This window comes from Myodes glareolus, chromosome 2, assembly GCF_982192425.1.
Source record: "Myodes glareolus chromosome 2, mMyoGla1.1, whole genome shotgun sequence".
Lineage (NCBI taxonomy): Eukaryota > Metazoa > Chordata > Mammalia > Rodentia > Cricetidae > Myodes > Myodes glareolus.
Window position 1 is genome coordinate 131,348,637 of NC_142027.1, and position 23,358 is coordinate 131,371,994.

Here is a 23,358-nt window from a genome sequence, read left to right on the forward strand (position 1 = left end):
TGATTTCTCAACTTCATCCGTCTATGGACATAGCACCAGGTCTTAGCACAAGTCTTTCATGGTCTTTTTTATGACGATTCAGTGACATTGTGGGACGGAAATGCTTGCCCCAAGCTTGAGCATGCCCAAGTAATCACACAGCAGCCATTGAGCCTCCCAGGCCAGTTGGGCATGCTCTGACCTGTGTGTCTTCCTTACCTGCCAGCTCTGTGTCCCCACCTGGCCAGTGACCAGGCTGGCATGCCTAGAGTTGTGCCCATCCTCTGGGAGAGACAGAGCTGGTTGTCCAAGGCTAGCCTCCAGCGCAGATGCTCTGAGTACCTCCCGCAGCCGCCATGGCAGCAGCTTCAGCGTGCCTCTGTGCTAATGTATGTATTATTTACAGAGTTTCCCCATGTACTCAGAACTCCCCTGAGAAGTATAATTGTGCACTGGGAGGTACATCTGAATAATATTTACAATTAATTTCCATCAACAAACTGATGCAGCAGGACCTCTGTGCTGCACAGATGGGCCCAGGGTTGGCTTCCCGCTAACCACTCCCCTGAGAGAGCTCAGAGCTTTTAAATATCTCTCAAAATTCTCCACTCTCTCCAACGCTCCCAGTCCAGAGACCTCTGCTGTGCAGCCTGCCTCCCAGCTTCCTTTCCCCGGTGCTTTCTAGAGCAGAGAGGGGAGGGATTCAACATGCAGGTCTAAGCAGGTCAGTCCCCACCTGGGCCTCCCCAGCTCTGGTCCTCTGCCCGCCTCCTGCTTGCTGTCCCCTCAGACCCCTGCATGGCTCCCCCTCCACACAGCACTGACAACTCCTCCAGTTCCGCCTGGAGCATCAGGCACCCCCCTAACCGTCTCAACACTGACCTGCTCTCCCCAGATCAACACAGTCCCTTCCCAAGGACCCGTCCCTGACCCCCTGTGACAAGCATCACAACTCACAGTGGCTCTCTCCACAAGGATAGAGAGCTTCGTCTGAACAGCAGAACCACAGACTCCAAAGTCCCGCTCTGAACCGGGAACCCCAGGGGATGAGCTAGAGGAGTTCCAAGAGAGCCTGGCTCCTGGGAAGGAGGTGGAGGTTCCGCTGTCTCCTTTCCCCTCCATTTTCCCCCTCCTTCCCCTTCTCTCCCTCCCACGTTGCTTTCATGGGCTGACAAAGGTGGGGTCTCAGGCAGCAGAGCTGGTTCCAAGTGACCCCATACACACCCCACACCACTTCCTAGCTGTGTGGCCCTGACTTCACCTTCTGCATAACCCAAAGGGACACAGTGTCCTCCTCTGCCAGGTCCAGGCAGAGACTGGAAAACTCATTGGCATCTGGATGCTCAGAAGCATGGGTCCTCTCCTCCTCAGCAAGCCCTGCTCCCCTCCCCCACACTCCAGTGATCTTCCTTTCTTGTCCCCCCCACATCTTGTCTTGTTCCTCAGTTCCCTCGGCCCATCCCCCACCCAGGAGGCATCTCTGCTGGGTCCCAGCCCCAGAGGAGGCACTGCCCTGGTCAGTCTTTGCAGGGACACAGGGGGCCACTGCAGTTTGCCAGCTGCAAGGATTACGCATGGGTCCTGGGGGATAGGGGTTGCTGTGGGAAGCCACGAGGACAAGACTGGAGGTTTCACTTAGCACTTTGCAGGAGTAGAGTGTTATGACAGTCAGGAGGAAGAGGGTTTGACCAGTGTCGCTCTCCTGTTTGTCAGCTTTTCCAATGGCCCCCTGCCTGGCCTGGCCAACCCTGAAGTCTGTGGCATGATGAATCCCATACCATGGCATGCCTCCGTTCACATCTGTGGCCCTGGGAAGGACAGTAGGAACTCAAGGCTATTTTTAAACCTCCCTCCTTGTTCTCAATCCCTGTAAGTTCAGGCCCTCTGAAGCAATCAGAAGTTCCAGCTTGGATCACTTCAGAACTGCTCATCTCAAGACCCCACAAGGGAGGAGCAGTCTGTCCCCTGATGGAGTGCGAGTTCTAGCAGCCTAAAGTTCAGGAACTGCCAGGCCAGAGGACACACATGTGCGTATTACATCCTGATGGAGAAGTGGCTTGGAAGAGAACCAAAGGTGGACACCGTGGACCAGGAGGCCATGGACCCAGAAGGGCTACCCCTGCCAGGCTCCTCCCTCCGCTTGCCCAGATTCAGCATGTGTGTGTGACAGGAACCAGGATGAGTGAAGGCTGGAGATCAAGCGCATTTTCTTTGCATGTTGGGTTACTCTGAAATCAACACGCAAAGCTTCGTAAAGACTATTAAAATGTTCATATGGATCCACTAAAGAACTAATATTTATGGCTAAAACCCCAAACCACTAGTTCCTTCCTGACTCCACTGCTCCTTTGCGACAGGAAACTGAGGTTCAATTCCAGCCTGCCAGCACCTCACTTGGTCCCACTGGCCAGTTACTTAACCTCTTTGAGTCTCTGACTCCTCATATGTATAAAGACCTAAATCAGGGTTTCTGTGAAGAATAAATGAGAAGATACATGTGAAACACTTTAAATGCATGGTAAATGTTTTAAGTTTAAATATGTTTAAATAATGCAGGCTATCAAATCCTCAGTGTAGGAATGAAGGCAGCCAGGCAGAGCTGGGCTCAGGTCTTTGTCACTGACTAAGAGTGTATGGTGTTCGGTGAGTCATTTCCCTTCCTCAAGTCTTGGCTTCCCCACCAGGAGAAAGTGTCTGATTTGGGGAAGAAAGTCCATCCATGGGCTGCTCAAAAGGCTGTGCCGCCTCACCTGGGAAGCATGATTCAAGAAGGAGTCAGTTAGCTCAGCAGCTTCACAGCCCAGCCCTCAGAGACAGCTTTGGGAGATGCTCTGAGCCTGGAGTCTCAAAACTCCACTCTCCAGTCTCCAGGAAGCTTAAAGGGGATGGACGGGGGAGACGACACCCCCACCTTCCTCCCTGCACCCCCCATGCTCCACCCAGGGAGGTGTATTCTAAGACCTTCCAGCCAGAGCTGAGAAGATCAGGGAAGGAGAGAAGAGACCCTGGGATGGAGTGGAAGCTTGGGCGAAGATGTCCTCCACCCCAGCTTCAGGTTACAATAGGCACGGGAGCAAAGGGCCGCCACCACCTGACCCCACAACCTAGAGTACCATCTCCCTGTGGCATGCTGCTGATTTCTGTGCCTCCATCCTTTGGGTTCCTACTCTCCTCCATTTCTTTATCACCACCACCACCACCCACAGCCGGCCTCGCCCTTGCAGGGTTCCATGCAGCCCCTCAGGTCCTGGTCTTCCCAGCTCATCTGAAATCCAAAGTCAAGTTCTTGGAGGATGATGGCAGTGGCAGGGGAGGCTTGCTGGCTTGACTGCCCTGTGGTTCTAACAGGTCCGTAACGGGTTTGCGCTGACTTCCTCACCCACACTAGAGACTCTGCAGCACACACAGGAAATTATGTGCCCGTATGGAGAACCCTGCCCTCTTCTGAGTTGGTCAAAGCTGGTTCCCTACTCCTGCTGCTCCAGAGGCTCAGATTGATCTGACTTCCATTTTGCTGAAGAGTGTCCACACTCTGGAATCCTACTCGAAACATGAGTACATGTACAAAATGTAGTGGGCATTGGAGCATACCAGAAAGGTTCCTATCATGTCTCCCGCTTCAAGAGACAAATCCTGGGTGTCACTGGGTGTCCCTGGGCTGCGGCACCCACCGGGGCATTGCCAATAGGGCTCAAAGTGCGCTGGTCTCCTTCTCATTCACTGAAGGCTTCTCATTCAACGAGGACATCTTGGTGAAGCTCCTGTGACTGGGGTAGGAGGAGGGTCCTGTGTCTTCACTCAGGGCATTGACCAAGCGGGAGAAAAGAGCCACCTTGAATTTCTTGAAGTCGTGGCCCATGAAGACATAGAGAATGGGGTTCATGCAGCTGTTGGCGATGGCAATGGCAGTGGCCAGAGGCAGTCCCAGGCTGAAGACAGAGCCCGGTACAGCCGTGTGGTGGAGCTCCAGCAGGTAGAGTGTGTGGTAGGGACACCAACAGAGGAAGAAGGTGACGATGATGGTGATGATGATCTTGAAGGGCTTCTTGGTCTTGGCCAGGCGATTGCGCCGCAGCTTGAAAACGATGGTAAGATAACAGGCGGTGATGATAAAGACTGGGATCAGGAAGCCACAAAGGAAGCGGGTGACGGTGACCACCACGTGCCTACTGAACCCTACATGATCCACCCGGGAGTTAGCGGAGTGTGGGAAAGACGGGGTGGCAGACAAGCTGAAGTTGTTGAAGCAGGTTATTTTCCCATGCATATTGTTTATGTCCCGGAAGACAAGAGATGGGGAACTCAAGAAGAAAGACAGAACCCAGACGGCCACACAGGTCATGTAGGCCAGTCGGACACTGCGGTGGTTCTGGGACCAGACAGGAAGCAGCACAGAGATGCAGCGGTCAAAGCTGATAACCGTGAGCAGGAAGACGCTGGTGTACATGTTGTGGCTGAGCAAAAAGCTGCTGATCTTGCACACGGCCTTCCCAAACACCCAGTGGTAGTCCATAGCGGCATAGGTGATGTGGATGGGCAGGAAGATGTTGAACAGGAAATCAGCCACTGCCAGGTTGACGAACCACACAGTGTTCACCGTCTTCTTCATCTTGAATGTGGCAATGAGAATCACCAGGCCATTGCCTAGGATCCCAAGGAAGCATACCACGCTGTAGATCACCACCAGGAAGACACGGGCCACCTTGGCCTCTAGTGGCTGCACCTCCTCCAAATCCACAATGGGGCCGAAGCCGTCTATGTACTCATAATTGTAACTGCTGGAATCGTTGTAAGCATCGTACTCCATCTCTGCAAGAGATGACAGGGTCACAGGCTAAAGACCTCGACAGACAGGTGCTGAGGCATTGCCTGGCAACAGAGAGACCGTCATCTGAGAGAGGACAGGGCCATAAGTCAGCCATCTCCCCTCTGTCATTTCATTTCTTTGCTTTGTATTCATTGCCTGTCATATGTGCATGTACATGTGCTCATGTAGTAGGTGTATGTGAGGGCAGAGGGTAATGGCAGAGGAGACACGGAACATGAAGTTCCTCAGTTCATTTAGTACTCATAACCATCTCCCCGGCCTCCTTCTATTCCCACTGCTATCACCACTCCCCTCCTCCTCTTCCTCCTCCTCCCCAGTCCTCCTTCTACCCACTCTCCTCCTCTTCCTCCTCCTCCCCAGTCCTCCTTCTACCCACTCTCCTCCTCTTCCTCCTCCTCCCCAGTCCTCCTTCTACCCACTCTCCTCCTCTTCCTCCTCCTCCCCAGTCCTCCTTCTACCCACTCTCCTCCTCTTCCTCCTCCTCCCCAGTCCTCCTTCTACTCACCCTCCTCGTCTTTCTCCTCCTCCCCAGCCCTCCTACTTACCCTCCTTCTCTCCTCCTCCTCCTCCTCCTCCCCCTTCTCTCCCTAGCCCTACTCCTCCTCTTTGTTCTCCTCCTACCCCCCACTTCTGAGAAAAGGTCTTACTAAGCAGTCCTGGAACTCACTCTGTAGACAAGTTTGGCCTTGAACTCACTCACAGAGACCCACCTGCCTCTGCCCTTAGGTGCTGGAGTTAAAGGTGTGTGCCACCACACCTGGCCTACTTTATTTCTTTCACAAACATCTGCAAGCCCAGCACTACTGTAATCATTAGCATATATAGACACTAACAGCCGGACCCCACAAATCCAAGTAGGAATGTGAGGCCAGATGGAGCTGAGCCTCAAACAAGCTGAAGATGCAGAGGTGGGATGCATTAGGAACCATGTGGTGTTTTGAATAAGAATGGCCACCCTAGGCTTACAAGCTTGAACACTCAGCCCCATTTGATGGAACTGTTTGGGAAAGATGTTAGAGGAGGTGCGTCATGGCGGGAGGAGGGATGAAGTGTTCTCTCCATCTCCTGCTTGTGATACGGACACTCAGCTGCCTGCAGCCATGCCTCTGCTCCACCATTATAGACCCTGTCCCTCTGAAACAGTGAGCACAATTAGGTGCGTTCTTTTATAGATCACCTTGGCTGTGGTGTTTTATCACAGCAATATAAAATAACTAATACAAATCTCAACAAGGTCAATGATGAAACCCTCCACCCCCACCACAGAAAAAGACTAGGTTCCTAAACTAAGTCTCACTGGCCTCTTAAGGACCCTTCCTCCCTCTATGGTCTGTGTAAGGTTATTAGTCATTCAAAGACCCCCGGGGTATAGACTGTCACACCAGCTCTGATGCAGTGGAGAAGGGAGACTGTTGCTGTGACCATGGTTCCACTCACACGTCCAAAGAGTGACAGCCTTCCCAGCATCCTCCCCTGACCCCACCCTGCTGATGACCCTTTGGAGACACGAGTTCTTACCTTTGGAGACCTTCACACTTTGCTGTTGCAGAACAGAATTCCAGTATGAGTTCCCAGTCAGGCAGTCACTATGCACAGCTGGAAATACCTGCAGGGGGTGGGAAGGGTGGAGAAGAGGCAGCAGGTAAACCCAGAGCCCAGGAAGGAGGAAACAGCTACTCAGAGAGGTGGGAATCACTCAGCCAAGGTTCCCCTGCTGGAAAGAGTGGAGCCCTTGAACCTAGAACCAAGTGGCTCTACCCACAACAGCTGTCATACCGTGTGGGCACCAGCATAAGGGGCGAAACACAGGTGAGTGCATGCAGATGCCACACAGGCTGTGGGGGTGGCTCCCTGGACACTCACCCACATGGGAGGGCCCAGAAAACACCAGCCCACAAGGCAATGTCTTCCCAGGGCCTCTTCCCAGCAGGCATTGCTGCTCTTGCTTTACAAAGTATGAAAACTAGGCCAGTAAGATGCTCAGCAGGCAAAGACACTGGCTGGCCATGTCTGACAACCAGAGTGTAGTCCTGGGGACACACACGGTGGAAGAGAATTGAGTCCCAAAACTGTCCTTTGACTACACATGAACATGGACACATTCAGGCCTCCACACGTGTGTCAAATAAATAAGTAAATGGGTTTTAAAATTAGAAACATGGAGAATGAACTGATTCACGTTTATAATTCAGGCACTTGGGGAGACTGAAACAGGAGGATCATGAGTTTGAGGCTAGCCTGGACTACATAGTAAGACTGCCTCCAAAATGCGTGGAAACAGAGCTCAGAAAGCCTGCAATGGGCCTGGTGGTCACCATGAGTTAGATGTAGACCTTCCTGTCCTGGTGGTCAGCACTAGTTAGACACAAACTTCCTGACTTTGTATGGGGACAGTGACCCACACAGCCTCTGAGCACTGTCAGGGCAGGCTGCCAGCTAGTCCTGCACCAGCCCCTAGCAACCCTGTTAGGCTTCTAGGAGAGTTTGTATACCTGTAGGTGCCAGAGGCAGTGATTGGGTGCAGGGCTCAAACCTGACTTTTGTCACCTCCCAGCTGTGTGCTTCTAGCAAATGACTTCTGTCTAAGCTTCAGGCTCCCCATCAAAAAAACAGGGACATTCAGGTCCCAGAACATGTCGGTATGTTAGAAAGCAGTGGACATCAGGGTATTGGCAATTAGCTTGGCAAGGGGACACAGAAAGCCATCAGTGCTTAGGAGCGAAGCATCACCTCCCAGCAGTGCACGGGATTTGAACTGAAGGCTCTGACCTCCACTGTGGGAGTCCTCTGGTCTTGACAAATGGACTCTAACCCCAGTGAGACTGTCAATCAAAGTCTCTCTTTTTACCAACCAGCCAACTCCCTTGCGCTTGCATTCAGGGCTGCTCCTCTGGGGCCTGAGCGCGCCTCTCATTACAGAAAAACACTTTTGTTAAATGAAAGCGTCTTGGAAAATTTCACTGGGGCTCTGAGCCCAAGGGACCCGGACGTGAGCTTGATTGTCACCATACTTGGTAGACTGGGAGCGTATCCAAGGAATGCGGCAGTCAGAATGAGCACTGGGAACAAGGATGCAACAGGGGGAGGAGCACTCACCTAGCACCTGGGGGTTCACTATCCCTGGTGCTAGAGGGGGAGGGGGAGGGGGGAAAAGAGGGAGGGAGGGAGGAAGGGAGGGAGGAAGGGAGGGAGGTAGGAAAGGAGGGAGAGAGGAAAGAGAGAGGCCCATTGTCAGGGGAAGACTTACTGTCAATGACAGTATGAGGTACCACTTGAAACTCCTATGTGTTGAGAGCCTGGACTGGGCACTCAGTCCCAGTGGTCACACTGGTGTGTGCATGTGTGTTTTTATGTGTGCATGAATGAGCGTGCATGTCTGTAAGCATGCTTGTGAGGACACAGGTAGGTCTCAAGTGTCATCCTCCATGTCTTTTTGTCAGGGTCTCTCACTGTATCTGGAGTTCAGATCCTACTGGTCTGGTTAGCCTGCAAGGCCCTTGCATGGCTCTGCCCCTGCCTCCTCGGTCCAGACATTTCAGATGGCTGCTGCGACAGGTTTTGTTTTGTTTTCTTACAGTGCTGGGTTTGAACTTAAGCCCTATGGTTGCAGAGCAAGCTCTTCACTGAGTGAGTCACCTCCGCTGGCGATGATCCTGCCTTAACCCTGGAGACGCTACTGTGGAGCTTGGGGAGCAGAAGGCCCCGACCTAGCACCCAGATGGGTGAGAAAGCCGTCTGAAGCCTGCAGAAGCCAGGCTTAACTGCCACGCCACAGTGCCCTGACATCTGCTGTCATGTGTCTGTCTACACTCCCTGTGCTGGGCCTCACAGGCACCAGGGATGAGAAGCAACTCCCTTAGGGTCTCTTCCCACAGTGGACTCGCAGATATGATAGAGGGCCAGGGCAGACCCCAAATATTCCAAGAAGTAAGAGGAGCTGCATTCAGCCGGGGAGCTGTACGCTTTCTGGGACAAGGGACCTCTGAGTGGGAGGTAAAGGGCCAGCAGGGATGAGGATGTGGGGCTGAGAGAGGAGGGAGAAGGCTCCACCCAGCACCCTCCATTATGGCACCGGAGACTCAGACGCTGCTGGCCATAGAAAGATGACCTCGATGACGTCATGTCTGGTTCTTAGGCTGGGCTGGAAGCAGCTGGGGTCAGAGACTGTGTGTTTTCATCTCTGAGCCAGGGCCACAGGGATGGCTCCGGAGATATATATATAGATATATATATATATAGATAGATATATATAGATATATAGATATATAGATATATAGATATAGATATATAGATATATATATAGATATATATATATACCTTTGCCAAGTCTGTCATGGTTCATCCTATTAGAAGCAGGTCAGCTGTTGGGGCAGCCTTTACCTCCCTGCCCCTAGCCCTCCTAAGTGGAGGAAGGCCCTCAGCCTCTGTCTGTCTCCCTATAACTTGAGCTGCATGGATTTCCTGGGGAGCTGTAAGGGAGTCAGTGGTCTCAGCACCTCAGTTGCCGTGTCTATAAAGCGGATGTGAAGGGAATAGGTGATAGGTACTTCACTGTAGGGGTCCCAAGGACTGACTCCTATGTGAAACAGTGTCTGGCTCCCACGTGCCTCTTGGATACCCAAATCCTCACATCCATTTCTAAAATAGCACATTTGCATATAAAACCACATGCATTTTGCCAGATGCTTTAAGTTTCCTGGGGATTGAGTTTAGTGTCTAATGTCACAGATATGCTGTGCCCATAGCCTTTGTATCTCAGCATTCTGTGACAAGAAATGAGAAGAAAAGGCCGCACATGCTTACAACACCAGCAATTTCAATCTAAATCGTCTTCTTTCCTTCCTTCCTTCCTTCCTTCCTTCCTTCCTTCCTTCCTTCCTTCCTTCCTTCCTTCCTCCTTTTCTTTTTTTGTTATTTTCCTTTTTCTATTTTGATTTTTTTCTTGGTTTTGTTTTTGGTGTTTTGTTTGGTTTTTGTTTTTCGAGAAAGAAAGAATCTTGTTGTGTAGGCCAGGCTGTCTTCAAACTAGTAATCCTCCTGCCTCTGAGTACTAGGATTGTGGGTATATGCCACTGAAAGGTTTTTATGCCATCACATCCGGCTTTCCAAAATACTTTTCATCTATGGCTGGTCAAATCCAGGGACAGAAAGTCCATCAAGAAGGAGGGATGGCTGTGCTGATAACTGGCCTGGCACACTGTCTTGCTGCCCTTCATGCCCCCTCTGGTGGCCTTTGTCAAGGCAGATGGGAAAAGGCCAGCCAGAGAGGCCTGAGGAATGGCTGTTCCATCTGCTTTTCCTGCTTGGGTTCAGAGCCAGGACATGGTCACGGGGCTGGCCATCCTGGTTCCTAAGCTCTGCCATAGAGTACCTCCCATCCACTGCCCAGAACACTGTGTGCAGAAACAACGGGTGCTTGGCCTCTGCCAACTGCAAAGATGCAAAGAGCTACGGCATTCCTGCTACTCACACTCCTACCCCTCCCCTCCCCCCGCAGCTTCCAGGAAGCTCGTGGAATAAAGAAGTGGGACATCTATGTGCACCCCATGTCCCATAAATAGCTAACACAGACCGGAGCCCTGGCCACATGCCAACACATTGCAATGCTCAGATGGCCCCATGGGGAAGACCTCGCCTTGTGGGTGAAGAAGCAGGTTCAGAGAGGTGAAGCCTCTTGTCTGTAGCCACACAGCAGTGAGTGTGAGCAGAACCCGAGCCCTAGGATCTCCACTCACCTCTACTGCTCTGGAGAGAGGGCAGCCCCAGTCCCACCTGCTCCAGGCTCCAAGCTTCAGCCTTGAGTCCTCAGAGCTCAGGCCCTCCCCTATCCTTTTCCCACAAATACGCCTCCTCCCCTCCTCGCTCTCTGTAAGCAGAAATCGCGTGGCAGTCACCCCACCGAGCTGTAGAGCTCTTGCCCTGCTACTGCTCTCCCCAGGTGCCCACGGAGAATACCCTGGAGGAAACTGTGGTAAAGAACAAGGCTTCCCTTGAAGAAGGGCCACTTCCTCTATCTTGATAATCCACAATCTGTAATGATCACGCCGCCCTTTTTCATAGGGCCACTAGGAAGCTCGGGGTCATGTTTGCAGATCCTGGCAGTAACTCCCTCAACTCAGTGGGTCTGTAGCCGGCCTCTCTGGCCTCAGCCGGTCCTGGTGCATCTAACCCAACTCCGTACTGATTCAGTTATCAGTATACAGTTATCCAGACACTGGGCTAAGCACCTCTAACTTCATTAGCTGGAAGGCCTCCACCCATCCCCAGGGCCCCTACTACTGTTACCCCACTATAAAGGTGAGGGGGGTGCAGCTAACATCATGCTCAGCCAGACAGCTTCGTGCCCATCACTCCAACCTCCACCCTCGCTTCTAGTACACAGAACACTTTATTTTGAGTCTGCCCACACCCTTCCTGATGCCCCAGGGTGCCCTGCCCTTAACAAGACAACCTCCCTGTGGTGGTTTGAATGAGAATGGTGTCCCCCCCCCCCCCCCGCGCCGTAGGCTCATATATTTGAATGCTTGGCCACCAGGGAGTGGTACTACTTGAAAAAATTAAAAGGATTAGGAGGTGTGGCCTTGATGGAGGAAGCCTGTCACTGGAGATGGGCTATGGGCTTTGGGGTTTCAGAAGCCAATGCCAAGCCCAGAATCTCTCTGTGGATCAGGACGTAGCTCTCAGTTCCGGCTCCAGCACCTGCCTGCATGCTGTCATGCTCACTGCCCCAATATTAATGGACTAAACTCTGAAACTGTAAGCAAATGTCCGATAAATGTTTTCTTTCATAAGAGTTGCCGTGGTCATGGTGTCTCATTGCATTAATAGACTAGTGACTAAGGCTTCCTCTTGTCCCACTTTTCTAAGCCCTGTCCCTCCTAGCCAAGGAGTGCAACCTCCCCGATTTCCAGAACCATCTGGCTGAGGTCAGGAACACATAGGGTCACAGATGAAGCAAGCACATCTGGCCTCCCTCTCCTGTCCTCAGCTCCCCCCAGAGACCAGGGACAGACTCTGCGCTCCTATCCATCTGACACAGGGGCCTAGAGTGGCCTGCCTGATTCACAAAACCTACGGCCTGGCTTGTCCTTTCCCTGGGTCAGTCCAAATCCCTAGGAAGAGATGCAGACACACGGAGGAGGTGGCAGCAGAGGGTCTCTGAAATCAGTTCCCCTTCCTGGGTCTCAGTGGTACAGTCTGGGAGTTGGAAAGATGACGACACCCACGCCTGCTGGAACTTACCAGAACCTGAACCTTCTAAGGCTAAAGAGCTGCTGCGGTAGGGATGGAGCAGCAGTCTGGAGAAATTTCGGAGGCCCCAGATGCCCTGCATGCATCTGACCAAGGTCCCAACTCATCCCAGTCTCAGTGGGTTTAATGTAGGGCCCTCCGTGGTTTCTTCTTTTAAGATCCTACCTGAGTCCCTGCCCTGACTGCTGTCCATGATGGAATGTGACCTGTTAAGTTAAATAAGCCCTTGTAAATGAAACTACAACAACTAACTAACGGTGTCTCTTGGCCCAGGACCCACCCAGCTCGGTGACGCTACACTCAGCACTCGCAGCCCTCACAGTCCTAAGGTCCCCAGCGTGATTGCACCCACTCCCAGTTTCGGACAGAGGTTCTGGACGGCTCCATGAGACCTTCTGCCCACTCTCCAGGGTAGAGCTCTTTGCTGTTGGGGTAGCTCTTGCCACAGAGAGAGAGAGAGTCCCCAGGTCTCCACCCCCTGGCCCCTTTCACATCACTCTCTCCAGTCCCCAGGCCTTTCCTATTGCCGACAACACCCACCACTGCTCACCCAAGGCCACCACTTGACACAGGTCGACTGCCTAATGTAGGTCCCTTCCCAACAGCCCTCCTCTGGTCCAGCACACAGCGGGCACTTAGTCAAGTATCCCATCCTTTTATGACATCGGAATCTGTTGCACACTCTCTACATACACGCCCAGCCCATTAGTTGTAACATACCATGCCATACAGCTCTGCAGTGAGTGTGGCACATACCGCCCATTTCTTAAAAAGATGAGGAAACAAGCTAAGCGATGGGGTGCTCGTCTCTAATCCCAGCACTTGGGAGGCAAAGACAGATGGATCTCTGTGAGTTCAAGACCAGCCTGGCCTATAGAGAGAGTTCCAGGACAACTAGGGGTGTTACACAGAGAAACTCTGTCTCGAAAAACCAAAGATAGATAGATAGATAGATAGATAGATAGATAGATAGATAGATAGATAGATGATGGATAAATAGGTAGATGATAGATAGATAAATAGATAGATAGATAGACAGATAGACAGACAGACAGACAGATGATGGATAGATAGATGATAGACAGACAGACAGACAGACAGACAGATAGATAGATAGATAGATAGATAGATAGATAGATATGAGAAAACTGAGGCTTCAAGATGCCAGCGCCTGCCGCCCACATGGCCTCCCTCCTGTGTCTAACATGTGATGCTTTTGCAACTCTATGTGCAATATTGCAGAAGCAGCATTGTTCAGTAGCGACCAGGCTTCCAATTTTGAGTTTGGATCCTTTCCCAGGCCACATGCCAAGAACTGAGATGCTCCATGGGCCCAGGTTCTACCTCAAGCCTCTGCTGCCTCTGATGGAGCCCCGGACACCACGCCTTCCCTGACAACAAGGACTATATCCACTCAAACCATAAACTGAAGTGGACCATCCATTGCTTAAGTTGCTTCTAGGGGTGAGAAGTTACCAGTGATGAGAAGTGGCTACAGCAAGGTACAGACACACACACACACACACACACACACACACAATCAGAAGAGTCCTACCTCCAAAGAGGAATGAATGTTCAGAATAGCCAAGGAACCTTGGGATGGATAACCCCGACAGGAAAACAACCAAGGAATGGGAGCAGGCAACATCCAGACAAGGAGGTCCCTAGATCAGACACACACTACGCTGAAGAGCAACAACGAGAACATGACAGGCATGCTGTGGTAAGCCCTGGAGAGCTGCGGGTGCCTCAGGCATCTAGGAGCTGAGGTGTCCGGTGACAGCTCCTGAGGAAACTCCCAGGCAGCCTCCACAGCCTGACACACAGAGTCCACAAGCAAACGCTTCAGCGAGGATTCCTACTAACAGGGATGGCTGCCACGCAGTCCAGAAAAATTGGGTTGGGGAGTGGGGCAGAGGACTGGGAGACAGAGGAAGCCAGGCACGTCAGCATCCAAAGGATTCCTGGGCTCACCCATACCCATACAGTGTGAACCACCACATTGTGGGAATAAGGCAGGCCATGCTCCATGCTCTGGAAGGTTGCATATGTCCACCTCCTGCCCTCCCCCCACCAGCATCCCAGGTGCTTCCCGCCTGTCAGTCCTCTAACAGAGCCCCAGGTCCTAGGTGCTGGGAGCAGGAGTCCACCTGGACACTAAGGCTTGGAAACAGTCAAGGTTCTGGGGACATGGGTGGATATAGGTGCCTCTGCCAAAGACTGGGTGTTGGAGGTCCTGAATGCCCATGGGAGAGAGGGCAGGAGAAAGGGGGGCCAGTGAGCTTGCTGTAAGGAGCTATGAGGCTCTTAGCCCCACAGAGTGGGAAACTCCATGGAAAATCCATGCAAAGAAGCAGCACACAGCAGGAACCCTGTGACCTGCAGACCCACACTGGACCAGCTGCATGGGAGGAGCACTCAGGGAAAGAACTTAGGAAGAAACACTTGGAAGGGGAGGACTCTGGGAGGAGCACTCAGGGGGAGCACTCCTGGGGAGCCACGATGGCCAGAACAGAGGCTGCAGGCAGCAGGCATGGGTGTGAAGGCAAAGAATTTCACCTTCCTCACTTTTCTTGAGGGTCAGAAAAACATCCTAAGAACAAACACCCCAAATCCAAATCCTTGTCTGGGGTTCACACCTGGGCAATGCCTTGGTCACTGATTCCACAACCAAGCTACGCTAGCAGACAGAAAGCCAAAAAATGTTCCTCAGGGCCCTGCCTGACAGTCTTCTCTGCTGGGCTGTGGTGACCTAAGGGAAATAACAGCGACAGCTCGGTGGGAGGGAACTGACGGGTGTCCCCACATCAGAATGTCCTCAGCAAGCCAAGACTTGCAGGACCAGAGGGCCCCAGGCAGATGGCTGCTCCTGCCCACATCCACATCTGGTTTCACCAGCCACAGAGAACAAAGCCCTCAGGCAGATGTCATCACCTTCCTCCTCACTGAACTGACTTGTGCACAGTCCTTGCTACATTCTGGCCACCATCCTACACATGAATACGAAGAGGCAACCGAGGCACAGAGAAGCTAAGTCATGTGCCCAAGCTCACACAGCAAACTCGATCAGGAAAGACACATCAAGTTAACCACTCGCCTTAGGAGGAAATAGAGAGGTGGACGGGAACTCGAACCCACAGCCTGCAAGATATCCATTGCTCCTCTCCAAGACACACCAGGACCCCTTGTCCTTGTCCTTAGCAGAATCTCCTAAAACCCCCACAGGATGGATACCACAGGGTCCATGGTGTACAGTGTCCTGTGTTCCCTCCAGTCACTCTGCCTCTAGTGAGCGGCCATGTGAGGGATGCCTCTGGTCACAATGCCCTTTAGGAGGAGTTCATTGCCCGCCATCCTTCAAGGTTCAGCTTCCTGAAATTGGTGTAGACCCTGGGATATGCCTAGCCACATTAGATGGTAATGTGCCTCTTCCATCCTCGACCCACTTAGTGGTCCCCAGCTCACAAGAGAGGCACCTGAGGCTGGGGAAGAGCAGGTTGCTCCGAGTCACCCTCCCCCACCTTACCTGGTGAGCGCAGAACAAGCCTGTGCTGCCTAAGAAGGCAGGGTGCCACTTCTGCTGTCCTTTGCTGGCCTGTGCTCCCCCACCCCCGTGGAAGGAGGATGGTAGAACCAAGAGACATCTGGGCAGCAGATGTCTGTCTGTCTTCCGCTCTGCTTCTATCCCTTCTGGTACCCCTGAGCCACATGGGGTCTTAGTCTCTGTCTGTCCCTCCTGCTGGCTTCCGTGCCTCACTCGTGCTCTCTGCCTCTTTTTGTTTCTTACTCAGCAATCCCCCCCTCCCGCCCTGTCCCAACCACCCTTCCTTCTCCCTCCCTGGCCCTAGTCCCAGCCAACCAGAAGCCCTTCACCTACAGCCCTCTCTCACCTCCGCATGCACCTGGCCCTCCAGGCAGCTAGTTCTTTCTTTCTCTGTATTTCTCTCTTCCTTTCTCTGTTTCTATCTCTCTCTCCTTCTCTCCCCCTCCCTCTCTCTTTCTCCTCCCCCTTCTTCTTCCCTCCCCTCCCCTACCTCTGAGTAGCAGCCCCAGGACAAACACAAGGGCCTTATCAGGGCAGTGGGCGTGGGCGTGAGAGCCCAGAAGGAAACTCTAAACCCTTCCCCAGCTCCAAATGGCCAGTGTGTTTGGTCTGGCTTCTGTTCCCATCTCCCACCACAGCAGCTGACAGTCCAGCCGGGTGATGGCTCAGCCACATCTCTAGTTCTCTCTGCCTCCAAAGGGCTTTTAGGAACTGAGAAGTACCTCAGAGGTTGTCCTGGAGTGGAAACTGCAGTCCAGCCACAGAACGGGGGCGTTGGGCTGTTATGTGCATGATGTACCCAGAACCTAGGACCTAGAACCTCATACATCCTATGCTTTAGTGGGAAGGCTTACCCTTGCAGCATAGATTTGTACACACAGGTTCAGAGAGGTTACATGACCCGCACAGGCTCACACAGCATTTCCTTTCCCGGCCCCCCAGCCTGAACAACTCCAGACTGCGATGTCTTTGATGGCTGGTCCCATTTACTCAGAGCAGAGAAGGAGGCCTCCCAGCTCTTGTGGATAGTTCTAGAATCACTTAGGGGCTACAGTGCATGGGACCCCAGGTGTCTGGAAATTACACAGATGTTCCAGTCACAGGCCTGGCTCCCAGCTCTGGACAGAATTCGTTCTGTCCAGGAGTTTTTCCTCGCTGATCCCACGCCCCCGCACTAGGTCTCTGAGTCAGCACACCAGAGTTTGCAGACAAGACTCTCTGAGAACTGGCAGAAATAAGAAGCCCACATGCTCAGAGGGCCGACAGAGCCCAGGACACCTCTTGTGTCTGGTGGGCACACACATGAAAGCAGATCCCCCAAACACCACACCACCTCCTGGTTTCTTCCACTAGAGCAGTTGTGGTTGGCTCTATGAGCCCCAAAAGCCTTTCTTAGAGTGAACTTACCCCCAGGGTGCCCTGGATGGATCCCAAGAGGTCTCTCTGCTAGGCATGAGATGACATGGGTGGCAGAGGCAAGAGGGTCACCGCATGTTCAAGGCCAATCGGGGTTATAAGATGAGTGGTAGACTAGCCAAGGACTCCCTAGCGAGAGCCCTATCTAAATAAAAGCCTCCCTGAGTGGGGCCCACAGTGTGGCTGCAGGGCATCAGGCATGGGGCACGCATGGTGAGGGGGAGGCTGCTCAGTCTGGGCTGGAGACAGAACTCCCCGACACTAGCAAGAGGCTTCCACAACCTGCCAGCTGGGGACAAGAGAGTGAGCCTGGAGACTGGGTTCCTCTGGGCCCCAAGGTTAGGATTCAATATGAGTACCAGTCACCCTACTAGCTCCGTTTTATTGCATGCCTACTATGTGCTGGAATGCCGAGAGACACTAGATAAGCATCTAGCCCAGACTGGGAAGGTGGCCGTGCTTGTAGCCGCTTTACAGTTGAGGCTGGGTGCTTTCTCTTCTCTCTTGGCCTTACTTAGTAAATGTCCTTAGAAATATCTTAGCTGGGTGTGGTGGAGTGTGGGCTGCTTAACAAGACCCTGGCTCAAAAAAGGAAAAAAAAAGCCACAAATATGCCCGACTCCTTGGAGTCTCAATGATTTCATAGGCTCTTGTCCAGCTTAACACTATATTTGGGCCAAGTGTCTATCCCCAGTTTAGTGCTATGACTCCGAAAAAGACAGCATGCTTTGCTTCCCTGCCTGCTATGTGGTCCTAGGCAAGTTACTTCGCCTCTCAGAAATGGAAGTCAACCATTCATGAGATAAATAATAAAACATTTGCAAGCAATGAAGGGTGACGAGGAAAAAATTTGTGGGGATCCTCTGAAGCTACAATGGCTTTAGGACAGTGAAGTTCAAAATTAATTTGCCAAATGCAAGACTGAGTTCTGGCTAACTAGAACACGCATTTCTAGCTGCAGGAGTGGTTGGGGTTTGCAGCTGGGAGCAGCCAAACCAGCTAGGTCAGAGGCTATCTGTAGACCTCAGTGTGGACGAGCCATCTCTGTTCTCTGAGCTGGCTCTGTAAACCCTCTGAGGGTGCCCGTGAGCCTGGCAGGAGAGAGCGGCGAGCGCCCGCAGGAGGTGTTCAGCACACAGAGCTCAGACTGGACCATTGTGCTGGCAGTCAACTGCAAGTCTGTCCTCCGGAGTGACAAGGGGAGGCTGACCAGGCTACCCATCCTGAACCCGTGACTCAGTTTCCCCTTTTAGACATATAGCTCAATTGGAGAAAATAGCCGGGTAGTGGCTCAGCAAAGCAGACAACTGTGGGTCTCCAGCAACATCACTAGCCCTTCATCCCCACTTCACAGTTGAAAAACTAAGATTTACACAAACCGAGCTTCCTTGTGAGCTGCCAGCAAGGGACAGGATGGACGCTCCCACACTGCAGTCAGCTCCTCCCCTGAGTTTCCCAGGAATCTGAAGTATTGCAGCCTTAGTGAGCAGGCCGCTTTACCTCTCCGGTCTCGGGCTCCTCATCTCTATTGCTGGTCTCGATAGGCTGAGGACAGTGAGACCAGGGCAGCCATGTCCCAGCACTGTGCAGCTTTGACGGCAAAGGCTTGTCACCCATGGGGCAGTTGTCACACACTTCCTACCAGCTCCTAGGGAGCTCACTGCTTTAGGGTCCAGGGTTCCTACCCAGTCCTCTACAGCTGCCTGAGCAGTCAGGTCAAAGCACATGCTAGGGGCCCTTGCAGGCTGCACAACGGTGGCCACTGTGTTCCAGAGACACCTGGCTCCTACGTGGCAGGAAGTGGGCTTGGCAGGACCCCAGTGGTAAAAGACAAAACTCCGTTTGGCACCTCTACCAGGGAGGGGTGAGGAGACAGAGGTCCTCCTGGGGGCCAGAGTGAGCCACACCTGGACAAGCTCAAACCTCCAAAAGATGGAGACACTTCCAAAAGATGACACTGACCTTGGATTGGGCTCTGAGGACCCTCTGCACCTCTTGCTGTCCCTACCCTTCCAGAAAACATTCACTCACCAAGCACCTGCTGTGTGCCAGGCTGGACTGGGGTGGTGGGGTACAGCAGAGCTCAGCATGGAGCATGGCTATGCTTGGGACAGGGTATAAGCGACAGTCACCGGAGGGCAAACACCTCAGAGGCACACTGCCTGGGGCTGAGTCCCAGTTCGGCTATGTCACCTGGCAAGCCCCATACCTCCCAGCGTCGCACAAATGCTGCCTACTTAAATAAGAACAACAGCAGTCATGAATAAGTGCTGTAAACAGACTGAGAGAGGCGCACAGGGCCTAATACTGGCTTCAGGGAAGCCTCTCTGAGGAGCCGATATTTGAGTGGAGACGTGAGCTCAGGGATGGGGAGTCAGTGTGGTAGAAGAACATTCTGGGAAGTGGGGACAGGAAGTGCAAAGGAAGGTCTGAAGCAGGAGAGGGACCAGCACCCATGGAAAAGCTGTAAGTAAGCACCTGGCTGCCACCCTGCCGAAGGCTGTGGGGTAAGACTACATGGTCCCTACTCTCAGAGACAAGTGGCATGGCCAGGGTCACAGGATATTGTCCCAAGTCCAGACCCCCAACCAGCTACCTCTACTGTCAGGGCGGAGCTGGCTACAGCCCCCACTCCTTCATTTTGTTCCTCAAATCTGGGGCACAATTTACCACGCTATCTGCCTTTCCACCACCGTGGAAGGAAGAGCAAGGGACAGTAAGAGAGGAGCCGAGTCCTGCCCGCATGCCTCTGTCCCAAGAAGGTGCGGAGCTCTACAGGAGTGAAGATGCATGCCGGTTCTCCGTGACACCAGTCTGAGCCCTCCAGTCACCGTGTCCGTGAGTTCTGGCCCTGCACAAAGCAAGGGGCAGGAGGCTGGGGACAGGCGAAGCCTCTAGGGAGAGTGACATTGGAACTGATCTCTCAAGGGAGCCAGTCATTTGCCAGATGGATGGAGAAGATGCTCCAGTGAAGGGTGCTGAGTACAGATCACAGAGTCCTGGTAAGTGGTTAGGGTGAGAGGGAACGACAGAGAGACTCACATTACAATGCCCTACTAGACCTGACGGGATCATGCAGGCAATAGGGAGCCATGGATACTCACAAATAGAGGGTGCCTGTCTTTCTAAAAAGATAAACCTGGGTGGATGATAAGGTCTGCACTAGAAGAAAGGAGTCTGGAAGGGAAACTGAGGCACCAAGCAGAAATGGCTCTGGCCCGAGACCGCAGAGTCAGGAAGGGTCAGGAATGGGGTTTGAATGAGGGCAGCCTGACTCTTAAGACCTACATAGCCAGTGATAGCTGACCACTGCCATGTTCTGGGGATCATTTATTGGGTGCTGCCTTGTTCCATGGCTGGCCTTGGTCTATCTGTCATTGCAGCATGCCTCCAACATCTCAAGAACCTCCAGTGACCCCCAACTTGCCCATCTCTTCGCAGGGCTGTCCACAAACAGACTCCAGGACAAGTGAAGGGCTGCAGAAACCTAGGCAGCCCAATGGGATGTGAGAGAACCCAGGGCTCTGACCTGCCCCAGTACCCCAGCTACAACCCAGCTCAGAATTCCCTGGCCTTGGCCCAGGCAGTGACAAATGGGTTGTCCCTGTTGCCAGGATGGTGGAGTGTGAGGTCCCACCCTGTTCCCAGGCTCTGGGGAAGAGGGACATGGGCAGCCTGCCCCGCCCCCCATCACCACTCCATTACCTCTTCCAAGGCAAGCCCACACTTTGACCTGGGAGGGAAATGGTCAGGGAAATGGCCCTCTCACCCTGCCCTGACACCATCAGAGAACAAAATGCTGGCTGCTGACCAAAGGGAATTCAAAACTCCTAAGGTGAAAGCCTGTCTCCTTCTGTTGGAGAAGAAGGGGTCACCAGGCTCACTGTCATGAACTCTAGTCTCATTTGCTGGCAGTAGATCTGATGCAGGGTTAGGGATGCAGTTCAGTGGGCAGGGTGCTTGCCAACTGTGCATGACTCCCCAGACCCTATCCCGAGCACCTCATAAACCAAGCATTGTCATCCAAGCCTGAAATTCTTGCATTCTGGGGGAGGGATCATGTCTCAAAAAAAGAGTAATAAAAGCAAAGCAAAGCACCCCCACACACACGCAAAGAACGCACCCCCACATACACACGCAAAGCATGCACCCCCACATACACACGCAAAGCATGCACCCCCACACACATTTATCTAGCTGCAACCTGGCCTTCAGTTGCCATGATTCTGTATCATAGAACCCACCCCCACATCTGCAGAGCGGGTCTACTTTGGACCTGTCCCTTGCAAGAACTGAAGGCTACCTCAGGACACAGGATTCAGTGTCCCTGCAGGTCACCCCACCTCTGGAGCACACATGCCCTTTGCCTGGTAGTTTCCAGAGAGGTGATTCGGAGGTCAATTAACAGTTTGAGTCCCCAACCAGCAGTACTTCTAGTAAGACTGAGTCATTGAGAATGCTGCTCTGTTTACTAACTGAACTTGAATGGCCCGGTTCAAGTCTCGGGGAGCTACCCAAACCACACCCGACACCTCCCCATCCTGGCACTGAGCACTTCCTCTCTTTGACCTTAGCTAGCACTTCCTCGGCACCCTTCTTAGACCTCCCCAGCCCCCACCCCACCCCAGAACAGCTGGCCCACCCTGAGTCCTCAGACCAGAAGAGGGTGAGAATTCAAAAGAGAAGTTTGTGTGTGAGGAACATAAACTAAGAGTAAGAGTGAAAGGAGGAAGGGACCTGGAAGGAACAGACTAGGAGCCAGGCCTGAGAAGGAAACAGACCAGACAGCAATGCCGGAACTGTTCCCAGGGGCCTCCACCTCCGAGGCTCCTGGCCAGGGAAGAGATGCCAGCTTCCAGGTCACGTGGTCCTGGCCCTGAACAGTTCAAACCACAGTGAGGCGGATTCCTGGTGCTAAGATCAGAATGCTTTTGCCCAGGCTATGGGACAGGGCTCCTGGGGACCTAACCGCACCTAGCCTGGGGTATCGCAGGAGAGACTGACCATACAGTCGTTCAACAAAGTCATTTCTCCTGAATGTACCAAGGAAGGATAAGCAGGAATCTATGCGGCTGGCTTAAAACTGAAAAAACGACTTCTAGAATATTCCCAGGAATGTCAGAACAGAATCCCTCTGCTTCTCAGTACTGATGTCCTGATGACGTCATCACCCACAAGCTGGATACTATTGACAGTTTGTACTGGTAGAGGACAGCCTGGGCCAACTCCGTGGTCCCGACTCTTCTTGTTTATTAATATGGTTTACCATACAAACTAAACTTGCTCGCAGAGCACCTGCTTACACCACGGACAGTCCCCCTTACACCTGTTATCCCTGCACCCACACTGTGAACTCACCTCATTCTCCTTCACAAGGCTCAGCCTTGGTCTCTCTAGCTTCATTTTCCAGCCAAGCTCTCATCCTGAGTCACTACGTTCCAGTAGTAACCCAGGAGGCCGGCACTGTGATCCACACCTGACAGGTAAGGAAACTAAGGCTTGGAGAGCTATACACCAAGGCAGCCACATGCTGGGCACCTGGTGAGAAGACACCCAGGACCCTTGTGGCAGCTGACTTTACACAGACAGAGCACCTCCTCACCTCTGTGCTCACAGGCAAGCAGGTGACCTCGCTGGCTCCTATGACCACTGAAGTAGCAGGTGCCCCTCCTCACCTCTGTGCTCACAGGCAGCAGGTGACCTCGCTGACTCCTATGACCACGGAAGTAGCAGGCGCTACTGAATCTTTTCCCTTGAGAATCAGTTTTATTCCACCAGGCCCACAAGCTGTGTGCTCTTGGGCAAGTGGCTTGGCTTCTCTGGATCTACACTTATTTCATCTGTTAAATTGGGAAGAGTTCAGTAACCTCCTGCTGTTAGGTGAACAAGAGTCTGCTCAGTGTGGCACCTCCTCTGTCTCAAGTCAAAGGTCATGACCTCCACACAGCCACCTGAGTCTTGAATAGGCCCGGTGCAACAAGAAAACACAGCCCCTCGTCCCTCAGAACAAACAGTGGCAGAATCTCAAGTGTACCCCCACCAGGGCCTGGTGCCCGCACTGGTCACTGTCCTCAAGGATGGCCTGCCCTTGGCTTCAGGAAAGCAGAGGACCAGTTCTCTCTCTTCAGACTCCTGCAGGTCAGGAGCAAGCACCAAGGAGCTAAAAGAAGTGTGGACCAAGGTGGTGACTGGTGACACAGAGGTAGGGACAGAAAGACAGAGGGGGTGGGGGAGAAAACTTAGGGGGAAGAGACAGAGACCAAGACAAGAAAGATGAAGACAGAGAAAGGGAAAGACACCAGAAGGAGAGGGGCTGGGGGCAGACCGCAAGATCAGAGAA

General features: G+C 52.8%; 1 protein-coding gene across 8 annotated transcripts in view; it reads right to left on the reverse strand.

Annotated features, from left to right (window-relative positions):
- Nucleotides 1–2,485: 2,485 nt before the first annotated feature.
- Nucleotides 2,486–23,358, reverse strand: part of Cmklr1 (chemerin chemokine-like receptor 1) — a 34,837-nt gene continuing 13,964 nt past the window's right edge. For 4 of the 8 annotated variants that reach the window (XM_048450251.3, XM_048450250.3, XM_048450261.3 and 1 more), the window contains 2 exons: nucleotides 6,326–6,413; nucleotides 2,486–4,788 (listed from right to left, as the gene is read on the reverse strand). In XM_048450251.3, the coding sequence (XP_048306208.3) occupies nucleotides 3,671–4,786 (1,116 nt within the window). In that variant the 5' untranslated portion in view covers nucleotides 4,787–4,788; nucleotides 6,326–6,413 and the 3' untranslated portion in view covers nucleotides 2,486–3,670. Of the gene's footprint in view, nucleotides 4,849–6,325; nucleotides 6,414–15,584; nucleotides 15,792–15,948; nucleotides 15,989–23,358 lie in introns of those variants that run through there. The other 4 variants (XM_048450277.3, XM_048450269.3, XM_085680762.2 and 1 more) reach the window with 3 other exon arrangements.